The sequence below is a fragment of the Astatotilapia calliptera genome, chromosome 17 (assembly GCF_900246225.1).
Source record: "Astatotilapia calliptera chromosome 17, fAstCal1.2, whole genome shotgun sequence".
In the NCBI taxonomy this organism is placed as follows: Eukaryota; Metazoa; Chordata; class Actinopteri; order Cichliformes; family Cichlidae; genus Astatotilapia; species Astatotilapia calliptera.
The window spans coordinates 10,785,476-10,798,360 of NC_039318.1; the positions used below are offsets into that span (position 1 = coordinate 10,785,476).

General features: G+C 47.1%; 1 protein-coding gene across 3 annotated transcripts in view; it reads right to left on the reverse strand.

Annotated features, from left to right (window-relative positions):
• Window positions 1-249: 249 nt before the first annotated feature.
• LOC113008869 (contactin-associated protein-like 4) overlaps window positions 250-12,885 on the reverse strand; it is a 115,312-nt gene continuing 102,676 nt past the window's right edge. For all 3 annotated transcript variants that reach the window (XM_026146730.1, XM_026146731.1, XM_026146732.1), the window contains 3 exons: window positions 8,464-8,679; window positions 7,956-8,027; window positions 250-1,121 (listed from right to left, as the gene is read on the reverse strand). In XM_026146730.1, the coding sequence (XP_026002515.1) occupies window positions 925-1,121; window positions 7,956-8,027; window positions 8,464-8,679 (485 nt within the window). In that variant the 3' untranslated portion in view covers window positions 250-924. The remainder of the gene's footprint in view (window positions 1,122-7,955; window positions 8,028-8,463; window positions 8,680-12,885) is intronic.

Genomic DNA, 12,885 nt, shown 5'->3' on the forward strand with positions numbered 1-12,885 from the left:
AGTCTCACTAGTCAAACAAACTGGAGTTTGGGGTCAAACATGCTCAGGTGTGGTAAGAATGTTCTAGTGTGGTTATGTCCTCAGGACACCTATCAGGCAAAGACAGAGGAAACGGCAAAAACAGATGAAATGTCTGCAGAGTGAAAGCAGGGAGATGGTGTTTTATGGTCCGTGTCGCCTTGAGTTCTCGGGCTGGCTGCTCACTGCAGGAGGTACAGGTAGGCAACTTTAAAAAACCCCAAACCTTGGTCTCATTGTAAAGCTTTTATTTTGTTCATGAAAAAGTACACGGAGTAGCATAAAAGCTTTCCGACCAACTCGGTGACAAAGGGTTGACGTAAAGCTTTGGACTGACTGACAGTTTATTATTTATATATACAGCAGGTGTTGAAGTTATGTTAAGTTAAAACAGATGGATTTTGTTTGATTCTTGCACTGTGCTTTGGCTGAGGTTTCACATGTTAACCACGCATATCAATCCTCCTGTCAGTAAAGTCCATCTTCCCATCTTTTAAAACATCCTATGGCTCTGACATCTCGATTTTTTACATAAAAGTCATCATCCTCGTAGAAAAGTGTTTCTTTTTTCTTTAAAAATCAAGCATAAATGTGCCATTACCTTTGTTTTTCTTTTTAATAAATTAATTGTAGCATTTCACAATGGCAGAGAATTTGGATAATAAGCACACAAATCACCATTTATTGTGCATCATTAAATATTATGTACATCAAAGTGACACCATCGATTACTTCCAGGGAAATGGAGTCCAACACATTTGCCAGTGTTTCTAGCAAATTATACAACATTTACAAAAAAAAAAAGGTAACAAAGAAAAAAGCTCAGTGGTATTTTATAAAGCACTGAGAGTAAGTCCTCCTGATCTGTACAGGGCCAGGTCAGTGAGCGGTTATTTAGCAGTCCTGCTAAATAAAATACTCCTTCTGGTTTTCACTGGGAGCGCTCGGAGAATCCGGCTGGCCGCTGAAGGGGAACTCGTTGCTGTCTTCAGGTTGAGCTGCTTTCACTTCCTGGTTCCGATATGTTTCTTTCCTGCTGCATATGAATCTGGCCATCACTGCCAATGCGGATAGGGTGACAAAAATCACAACAGCAATCACCCCTAAAAACAACAGAAAGGTAAAAAGAAAGAAAAATAATTGTTGAATTGTTTCAGATGTTGTGTAATTGTGCTAAAAAACCTGAAAAAAAATTATCGCTCTCTAATTTTTAACCATATGTTAAAAATCACATAAGGGTAGCATGACATGTTTACTTTGATTACACAAACATAGGAAACATACCTAAACATGGGTAAGGAAACGTTGGGTTACTTAACGTAATCCCTGGTTCTTTGATAACAGAGTGAGGTGTTTCACTATGGGAATCGCCTCGGCGTGACCAACTACGGAAGCTCCAATGACACCACGTCTGTCTATGACAGACCTGTCGAGCCGTGCTCAGGGCTCCGCCCCCTCGTACTAACACGGCCGACCAGCTCCTCCTAACTCATTCCAAGCAGATTTCTTTCCGTGCCTAAGCAAGGAGGGAAGTGTTGGTGAAACACCTCACTCTGTTATCAAAGAACCAGGGATTACGTTAAGTAACCCAACGTTCTTTTTCTAACTTCGCTCGGTGTTTCACTATGGGAGATATGGCCCACTCCCGGATTGCGCCAGCTCCCGAAGCTACTCTCCAGTGCTACTCCAGGATCTCAGGTCGAACCTGAGGCACCAGTATTCAGCACCGTCTGAGCCAGGGATGACTGTGCAACATCCAGCCGATAAAACCGGACAAACGTGTGCGGCGTAGCCCAGCTTGCTGCCGCACAAATATGCTGGACTGATACACCTCTGAACAACGCCCAGGATGTGGCCACACCCCTAGTGGAGTGTGCTCGGAGTCCCGGGGGGGCCTGCAAGCCCTTACAGCTATAAGCCAGAGCTAAGGCCTCTACAATCCAATGAGCTAGTCTCTGGCGTGATACGGGCCTGCCCTTGTGAGGGGAGGCCCAGGAAACAAACAGCTGATCCGACTTCCTGAATCCAGCTGTTCTGTCAACATAAGTCCCCAATGCCCGGACAGGGCACAAAGTGTTCAGCCTCTGCTCCCTCTCGGAAGAGAATGGAGGGGGGTGAAAAGCTAGGAGCTCTACTGTAGGGCACCTGTATGATGTTTCCAACACTTTAGGGACAAAGGCTGGGTTAGGCCTCAGGAGTGCTTTAGTGAGTCCCGGGGCCAACTGTAGACAAGAGGGGTGAATAGACAGAGCCTGTAATTCACTAACTCGCTTGGCTGTGGTTAGAGCCAACAGCAGAGAGGTTTTAAGAGAGAGAAACTTCAACCCCACTGCCCCAATAGGCTCAAAGGGGTGGTGGGAGAGGGCGTCTAAAACGACTGACAGATCCCATAAAGGGACCAGTGGTCTAGAAACTGGGAGCGTTCGACGCGCTCCTCTCATGAAGCGACCTACAAGGGGGTGCTGCCCAGCAGGTTTATCACCAAACCCCACGTGGCAGGCTGAAATAGCTGCTAAATAGACCTTTATAGTGGAAAAAGCTTTCCTTTTGTCCAGCAAGTCTTGAAGAAAACACAACAGCTCCACCACTGAACACTGAAAAGGGATAATCTGCTTTTCATGGCACCACTCTTCAAAAACACGCCATTTACTGCTGTAAATGGAACGGGTGGAGGAGGCTCTGGCATTCTGAATGGTTTCAATAACCTTCGGAGGCATGCCTGCTGCCTTCAAATTCCACCTTTCACGGGCCAGGCCCAGAGAGCAACCTGGTCTGGATGGGGATGGTATATCTCCCCCCGCGCCTGAGACAGAAGGTCCCTGCGGATGGGGAGTGGCCATGGCTCGTCCACCAGAAGCTGGATGATTTCTGCTATCCAGTGTTTGGATGGCCACCGTGGAGCTATTAAAATCAGAGACAGCCCCTGATCCCTCACTCTGATCAGTGTTGGGGAGATCAGGCTGAGGGGAGGGAAAGCATACAGCAGAGTTTTTGGCCAAGGATGGGCCAGCGCATCCACGCCCAGTGGCGCGTGTGCGTCTGACAGGGAGAAAAACAGGGGGCACTGTGTGTTTTCTCGCGAGGCGAAGAGATCTACGGCAGCCCGGCCGTATCTCTGCCAAATCTGCTCCACCACCTGTGGGTGAAGCCTCCATTCTCCGAACAGTGGATTTCCTCTGGACAGGAGGTCCGCCCCCCTGTTCAGAATTCCTGGCACGTGAGTTGCCCGAAGGGAGAGGAGCCGAGTGCTGCTCCACATAATTATTTCCCTGGCTAACCTGTGTAGCTGCCGGGAACGGGTGCCGCCCTGGCGGTTGATATAAGCAACTACAGTGGAGTTGTCTGTTTTCACTAAAACATGTTGACCCCGGAGATACGGCAGAAAATGCCGTAAGGCTAGGAGCACCGCGCGGAGCTCCAGCACATTTATGTGATTCAGAGTGAGTCTCTGTGACCAAACGCCATTCACTGCTCTGCCCATCATAGTTGCACCCCAACCTGACAGGGATGCATCTGTGGTCAGCGTCACCCTGGATGATACTGCCCCGAGCGGTACCCCCGCCGCGAGAGCTGTCGGGCTCCTCCAGGGCCGGAGAGCCGCAATACACGGCTGCGTTATTTTTACACCACGACTGAGATGTCGGCGAGGGCACAGCTGCAGAGAAGCGACCCACCGCTGAAAATCTCTCATCATAAGCAGCCCCAAGTGTACCACCGATATCACCGAGGCCATGAGGCCGAGGAGGCGGAGACAGAGTCGGAACCGCACGACTTTCCCCAGCTGAAAACGGGAAAGACAGTGAGTGAAGGATGCGATCCTCCGCTCTGAAAGTGCGATACGATAAGAGATGGAGTCTATTCTGAGCCCCAGATACTCTGTAAACTGTGCGGGTTCCAAGTGGCTCTTTTCCAGGTTGATAGTGAACCCAAGCTCCGTGAGGTGATTCACCACCACCTCGGAGTCTTTGATCGCCTGCTCGCGCGATCGTGAGCATATTAGATAATGGTCTATGTAAGAAAATATTCTGATGCCGCTGTTCCTTAACGGAGACAGCGCTGCCTCCACACATTTGCTGAACACCCTCGGAGCTAAGGATAGCCCGAATGGGATAGTTTGAAACTCGTACGCTACGCTCTGATAAGCGAACCTGAGATATTTCCTGTGTGGAGGATAAATGGCGATGTGAAAATATGCGTCTGATAGGTCGATTGTAACAAACCAATCGCCTGTGTGAATTGAGCGACAAAGCGTCTTGTGTGTGAGCATTCTGAACGTGTACTTTCTCAAATGCTTGTTTAACACACGCAGATCCAGAATAGGACGGAGCGACGTTCCGTCCTTTTTCGGGATGAGGAAATAGCGGGAGTAAAAGCCCTGCTGAGCTTCTTCGCTCGGAACCGCTCCGATCGCCTGTTTGTGTAACAGGGAGGATATTTCCTCCTCCAGCACATTCGCTGAATCGCGACTGGCCACAGAAGCTAACACTCCGCCGAATCTCGGTGGTTTTGCCGCAAACTGTAGTCTGTAACCATGGGAAATGGTTGACAAGACCCAGGGATGAACTGCGCATGCGCGCCATCGCTCCAGCCGCTCTGCGAGCGGGCCTCTGAAGAAGCGGTAGCGTGACGTCACCCCTGTCTCCCGGAAGGAGTTGGGGCTCTTCCCCTCGGGAAGAGCGTGAGCTCCCCCCGCTGGGAACAAAGACAAATTGCAGTGATTTTCTTTTGTTTTTATTTTGAAACTGGGGGGACATTCTGCCCTTGGCAAACTGCCTGGCTGCAGAAATGCACGTTTTATTTCTTTTGTTACCCCCAAACCACAGTGAAGTGTCTGGTGACTCTGGGCAGTGCTTGGTGACACAGACAGAGTGTTTAGAAGTGTTTGGTGACACTGCGCCATTTGTCCACAAGTCTGTCCTCCCTGAACTGGAGGAGGAGACTGAGAGGGTGCTCCTGGTGAACTGGAAACTTCCGGAGACCCTGAACTTTGGAGTGATTTGGTTACCCCTTCTAACACCTTCCTTCTCTTTGGGGAAGAAAAGAGGGGTGACACAGAATGCTGCAGGTGTGCTAGGCTGACCGCTTCTTTTTTCCCTCTCCGGGGTGTGACGGCTTGTTCTTTGCAGCAACTGCTGCAAAGGAATGCTTGCCCCAAGGTCTTCGGTTCTCTACCTTGGCCTGGTGGGCACCCTGCTGGCCTCCTGCTCCTCTCTGCATTCTGACCCCACTCTGTCTCCCTCTCGCAGCTGCTGCTGTTGCTGCAAAGCCAGCTCTTGGCACCTGCTGGGGCTGAGAGTTAGGTTTTCTGGGTAAGCAGAGATTGAATGCTTCACCCTCCTGCTTTCTGCGGGTGCTTGTTTCTCTCATTCTCTCCAGGGCTGGGCCAAAGAGACCCTTGGTTGGGTCATAGGCTGCATCCATGACCTCAGCCTTCTGAGCATCACCCAGGCCTGACAGGTTTAGCCACAAGGCTCTCTCACCCGAGACTGCAAGGCCCATAACGCGACCACACCCTTGGACTGCTCCCCTGGAGGAGCGAAGAATGAGATCATTAACCACGCAGATTTCATCCCAGAGGGCTGGGTTCGGGGAACCCGAGTCAAGCTGACGGCCCATGTCTTCCAGAATTTCTGCCTGATATGCTGATAGCAGTGTGACTGCATTAAGCGAGCACACTGACTGTGCAGCATATTTGTATGTCCTTTGATAAATAGATGCCGTGAGGCGATCTATCTTGTTGGGCAAAGAAATGCTAGAAGAAGCTGAGATTGCCCTGCGGTTAGGGTGAAGGTGATACGCCACTGAAGGCTCCACTGCTGGGGGTTCAGTCAGCCCCAGTTCACCCATCCCCTGGATCTCAAGCTTAGAGCAGCCCTTGGTCGGAAGCTTGCTTTTAAAAGGGCTTGACCAATAGCGACTCATTTCTTTCATGCAGGCTGGGACTGCTGGCAGAAGCTGCTTTGATGGCGGCAAGGCTGGTGGGAGCCTCTTGCCGTCATACAAGTCACGTTCTGCCCCTTCGGCATCCTGGGCGGCTGGCCATGGGATGCCTAGCTTGGCAGCAGCCCGTTTACAGACCTCGTACAAATTGCTGTCCACCAGGGGTGCAACTTCAGCCCCACTCGGTGGCCTGGACTGCTGGGGAGGAAAGGTAGAGTCATCCTCCTGTTCCTCATCCATGTCCTCCAGGTCGAGGAGGTCGGAGTCGGCATCGCCCTCCGCGTCCTCGCCACCCGGCTCGCCCACGTTTTGATCGAGGAGGTCCTCGAACGATGGGGGCATGAGCGGGGACTCTTCTTCCATCATGTCCGCCCAGCTTGTGGAGGCTCGCGGATGACGGATATCGCTCGTAGCAGTAGCAGCCGACAGGCAGGGGTCCTGACTGTTCGTTACTGCTACTCTCAGCCTCCTTTCCAGGACTTTCTCTGGCATCAAAGCACAGTGTGGGCATCCCTGAGGGTCCGCCAGTGAAGCCTGAGCATGCTTGGCACCCATACAGACGATGCACATTGGATGAGGGTCCCTGCCCGAGATGGTGGCACCGCATGATGTGGGGCACGGGCGGGATGCAGCCTCTTTAGCCTTCGGCTCCGACTTTTTGGCGGGAGTAGGAGCCGTAGACATGGTTAGCGGAAAGGGGTGAGACTAGGCTACACCAGGCTCGTCTCGACACGTTAGCCCGTAAGTAGCTAGGACTAGCAGCGGGTGTTAAATCCGATCTAGTCGCGGCGGGAGTCAGCTCGTCGTGACACGTTGGCTGCACTCCGCTAGCCAATATCGTTAGCAACTTAATGCTAACCGAACCCTACGTCGACCAACAAGCTAATGCTAGTGAGACGCTAATGTGGTTCGTGGCCTGCTAACAAGTTAATGCTAGCCGGACACTGAACGAACAGCTCGCCGTAACGCGTTAGCCCGAGTCACACAACGTCGGCTACCTCGCTAACTAAAACCAGGAACCGCTGGGACAGCTCGCCTGACGCGGTTGCTGTTCCACAGTGCAACTCTAAGTACACTTCTTTCGAAGGACTTACTCAGCACGATCCAAACTGGAACCGGAAAAACTGCGTTCGGCGACGTACTCCTACACGGGACGCCTGAGAACTGTTAAGCAGCTAATCAAGTTAGCCTGGATGCGCTGAGGGAGCTCAAAGTAGTTTCTCACGGGAAGAAAGCAAGAATGAGTTAGGAGGAGCTGGTCGGCCGTGTTAGTACGAGGGGGCGGAGCCCTGAGCACGGCTCGACAGGTCTGTCATAGACAGACGTGGTGTCATTGGAGCTTCCGTAGTTGGTCACGCCGAGGCGATTCCCATAGTGAAACACCGAGCGAAGTTAGAAAAAGAAATTTAAATGGATCGTTAAGTTGGCCCCACTTTACACCCCGACAAAGTTTTATTCAATTTATTTGAAACTTTTCAAGCTTACAGACAGAATGACACCATGCATGCAAGCGTTACCAAAAACAAAACCTCCTTGGTGGAGGTAAGAGCAGCTTTCTGCAGAGTTGAAGAATGTGCCCACCAGCACCTCTAAAACTCACTTTGTCACATTTGTTTAATCTTTAGCCAAACAAGGCTGCAGTGCAAACACTGTGTTTAGATGCACTTAAGTAATGGATTAAAGTCTGCCGTCCACAACAACCTGTCATCGTAGCTGCCCCGCAAATGAGAAATTTGGTTTCTATAACCATGGTGCAGGACAGAGAGAACGACCTGGCAGTTCACAAAGTTCCTGACTGCCTTCAAGCACACATACGACGAAGCAGCAGTGAGTCACACATGCAAAAGAAAGCCCACATAAACACAGTCACAAGAAAAACTGACAAATAACCAAAAAAAGGTGTTCAGTTCTACAGAACTGCATCTTCCCAAAGGTTTTGATTCAACTTTTATAATCTATTGATTTGTTCTTATTCCTGCTGAGAAGAATAGCATTACCTCCAATTAGAGCGGAGTCACTTCTGATGGTGTTGACTAAAGGCTGACCTGGATCCACTGAACCAGGCTGGCCTGCAAACAGAGGCAGAGGAGAAAAATACGTAGAGCAAAGATGAGAAGGCAAGAACATACACACATCTATCTCTATCTCTATATATCTCTACATGTATATATACATATATATATGAAATAAAGTGACAGAAGGTAGAGTTACTGAGAAAGCCATCAGTCAGTACTGAGAGTGCTTGTTTAAAGTCTCAGCACAGCCTTAAAGGACCTCACTACAGTTGTCTGACTAATCTCATCTGCCGCTGTGCCATCACTCTGTCTGTTTACCGAGGAGGATGGTTAATGAGCCAATAAGAAAGTCTAATGAACAGCCATAAGAATAATATTAAAGGCGTACCAGACAGATTCCCACACCAGGAGAAGGTGGGTGGATGGGAGAGGGCTGGCCAATAATATATACATAAACTGAGCATACAGAGGCTGACTTTGCTCCCTGTACCTGATAAGGAGTGTGTTGTTTCTGCTGCGTAGGTGTTGGCTGGAGAAGAGGAACCACAGCTTGATTGTACCAATGGGCTGGTGACAATAACAGGGCTGTCAGGATGGAGCAGAGCAGCTTTCAGAGGACTGATGGAGTTAAAATGAACACCTGACAGGCAGCCAGTGAACCCAAGCGAGGCCAGCTCGGCCATCTCGGCATCCAATCCATCAGGCTCTGAATCCAGAGGGAGAAACACACAGCAAGGAGAGGGAAAAGGGGGCAGATAAATAAAACCTCGACTTTGACGACAATGAACAACCACTCATTATGTTCAAAGTCTTTGATTGCTTTAACAGAGTTATACAGTTATACAGTATTCGTACACATCAACAGCAATATGATGACAGTATCAAAAGGTTGGGAAAGTGAAGCAAACTTTAAAGAAAAAATAAACGTCAAAGGGCTGTGATGGTCTGCTTGCCTTTGTCACTGCTCTATTTCTTTTCTACTTCCAGCATAGCGTATGAGTGGGGCAGGATAGCAGATCAGGCTAGTTGGAGACACCTGAGCCCAGCGTTTCCTATATAAACCCCACTCTTCCTCACACCTTTGAGTGCTGTTCTTCAACATGTTTCATGGTTTTGAGTCTCATGATAATTCGACCTCAGCACTGTTCACTCATCCACTCACACACCCTTACTCCTTTTCTTAATAATAGCACCTCGTCTGTTTCTGCTTGTTTTAATTCCATGTTTGGTTTTTTTCTTAAATGATCATTCAGCATTTATCCTGCATGTTTCTCTTTTTTGACATGGCATCAAAAGGCGGGTTGCGACTGTGTTTTTTGAGATGGGGCATAAATCATAGCATCCAGCATCAAAGCCACACAAATTATGTTGTGTCTGTCGTGCTGCATCTGCACAAAATAGTGGCAATTTAAGTGACTTTGAACGTGGCACGGTTCTTGGTGCCTGACGAGGCTGGTCTAAGTATTTCAGTATTTCTGCTGATCTGATGGTATTATTGGGATTTGTAACACTTCTGGGGTTTACAGAGAATGGCCTGAAAAAAAGGGAACATATCCAGTGAGCGGTGGTTTGCTGGAGTGAAAATGCCTCAGAGGTGAGAAGAGAATGGCTAGACTCTTGCAAGCTGACAGTAACTCAAATAACCACTTGTTACAAGCAAGATATCCAGAAGAGCTCTGTCAATGCACAACAGGTCAAACTTAGAAGCAAATTGGCTACAAAAGCAGAAGACCACACAAGCTGCCACTCCAGTCACCTAAGAACAGGAAACAGAAGCTACAATTTGCACAGGCTCACCAAAATTGGACAATAGAAGATTGCCTGGTGTGATTCTCGATTTCTGCTGCAACATTCAGATGGTAGGGTCACAGTTTGGAGTAACAACATGAAACGACATGCCTTACATCAACAATTCAGACTGCTGGTGGTGTAATGGTGTCATATTTTTGGGCAGCTGAGCATTTTTGGGCAGCTGAGCATCATTTAAATACCACAGCAAACCTGAGTACTTTTGCTAACTGTCTCCATCCATCCCTTTGCTAACTGTCTCCATCCCCGCTTCAGGACACCTACACCAGGAGATGCCGGACTAGAGCAGCGCAGATACTGAAGGACCCGTCCCATCCTGGCAACAAACTGTTCCAACTTCTGCAATCTGGTAGAAGGTTCCGCATCTTCCGGGCAAGGACAGAGAGACTCAAGAGGAGCTTCTATCCCCAAGCCATCCGTGCCCTAAACACACACACCCGCCCTCTCACATCATCTATAATTGACTGAGACAGGACTCTTCCAGACACTAAACCAAGGAACAATGTACATTTCAATTCCTTTAATTTTAAATATGTTTATATTGTCTATCCTGTAAAATAGTCAGATATCTATTCATATTAATGTACAGAATTCACCTGCTTGCTGCTACTACTGCACATTCACCCAGTGTATATACTATATGTGTATATATATATATATAATGTTCTTCCTCTACACCCCCCCCCCCCCCAATTTTTGCACATGTCGAGGAGCGTGTCAGGCTACATTTCACTGTGTGTTATACTTGTATAACTATGCATGTGACAAATAATAAAGAACCTTGAACCTTGTGACCACAGTGTGCCCTTTTAATGGTTACTTCCAAAATAATAATGCAACATATCACGAAGCTTAAACCACGTCAAACTGGTTTCTTAAACTTGGGCAGTAAGTTCACTACACTCAAATGACCTCCACAGTCACCAGATCTTAATCCAATAGACCACCTTTAAGATTAAGTGTAATGAAAGATTCACATCATGGATGTGTAGTCAACAATCTTCAGCAACTGTGAGACGCTATCATGGCAATATGAACAGTTCTCAAGACAAAAGCAGGGTCCAGCCCAGCATAAAAAAAGTGTACCTATTTCTCATGTGCATACCTCTTTAAGGAGTGAGTCTTACTTTCTAATACAGTCACATCCCCGCTATGTGTGGCAGCAGGTGCTAAATAAAATCTTAAGCAGCTATAAATGTCAGTACAAACCACAATTATTCCTGCAGTGCAATTTGATTACACAGCACATCACTGGCAGTCATCTAAGTTATTACCAGAGAGAAACAACTTTTCACCACATTAATGGGACACTGCAGAGTGGCCTGGTTGGAGAGGCCAGTTTATCAGCTGCATATTTGATCAGGCGTTGAGTTTTTAAATTCAGCGTAAATTGACTTTGATTTAAGTATCTTGTGTCATGTGCATATATGCATGAGTCAGCAAGGTATGCCTGAGGACAGGAAAAAAAATAAAAGGAAAAGCTGTGGTGGTAGAATGATGGATGTATTTGAAAGAAAACTAATTTCTTTAACACAGCATGCAGGCTCACAAGTCTAACCACCTAATGTATTAAGAAGACAACATCTCCTCTTGTGAGAAAAAGAATATATATAAAAATATATATTAAAAATTAAAATATGTGGAATTGAACATCTCAAACTCAACATGTATTAGTAAAATTACAGCTGATGTGGCAAAAGTTTTGATACTAATCTTACACAATGAATAATCCTTGGGTGCAAAATGCTAAAAAGAGTCAAAAGGTGTTTATGTAGCCAAACCCTGACAGTATATGAACTGAAAAAAACTTTACTTCCACCTCCTTTCACTGTCTCTGTCTCCTTCTGTGAGCATCTGAATCTCTCCATTCTTTCTTGGTCCATTAGTTAGGCTGATGGATGACAGGGCTGGCAGGGAGCGACAGTATATCAACTATTTTGCTGCCTCTCTGATACTGATATGACTGCCCGAGTCCTCTGGCTCAGCATGGGGGCAGTGGGGTTACATACTAACACAGACTGGGTCAAGAATAAATTTTTTTTTTAAAACGTAACAAGGAGGACCTAAAAACAGCAACAGCATCAATTTATATCGGTTTCTTACTTGTGAACCAAGTACAGGAAGGAGTTCAGTAGCTTCCTGACAAAAACAAAATTCAGCCCCAATTGCTTTATAAAATTTGGACACTGTGCAAATTGTCAATTAAAACAAAATGTAATTTAATCACATTTTATTCACAACACAACACAGAAAGCAAATGTATTTTATGTTCATCCCATTTATCCTCCTCTCCCACTCATTGTCTTATTTCATCAAAAATATCGAAAAAAAAAACCCTACACGTAGATATATAAGGGAATAGTGAAATGAGAGGCCTGATCTTGCAAAAAAAAAAAAAAAAATGTACGAGTCAAAACTGGTTTCAGAAAGCGTTGCTAATCCCTTGGCTCATGTACTTTAGGGCCAGGGCTAATGGATAAAAGTACTGGGCCACTCGATATCATGGCAAAATAGACACGCCGGTCCAAAGCATGAAATAGATATGAAATAGACATGGATGCAGAAGCAAGGGAAAGTGTTTAAATAGACATTCTTACACACATTAGCCGCCTAGCTTTCTGGCGACTAAGCAGCCTGGAATACACTTTATATGTTTTTTGTTCACTACCAGCCTCTTGGCTTTAAAATTTTTTTCACCCCTGCTAGTGTGCAACTTCTGCATGCAGCAATACAATTCCTGCATGCATGTCCATTTAATACTTTGGAGATTCAAACTGTGGAATGGAGATGGTGGATGTCGTGCCATTTACACATTTTTCTGTGATACTGGGTTGTTTCGGAGCCTTCTACACATTACACCTAAAGAAGCTGTTTGGCAATGGAAACCCATGCCCTGAAGCTCCTGGCGCACACTGTGCTATGTTAATGCCAGGGGAGGTTTGGACCCTGCAGTTATTGAGTCAGCAATACACACTATTTACGGGGTGACCCTGTTCTGCTACTTTAGATGGTCTGCCACTGTATTGCTGAGTTACTATGATTTCTAAATGCTTCCAGTTTGCAATAACAGCACTTACAGTTAATTGTAGAGGGAAGAATTTTG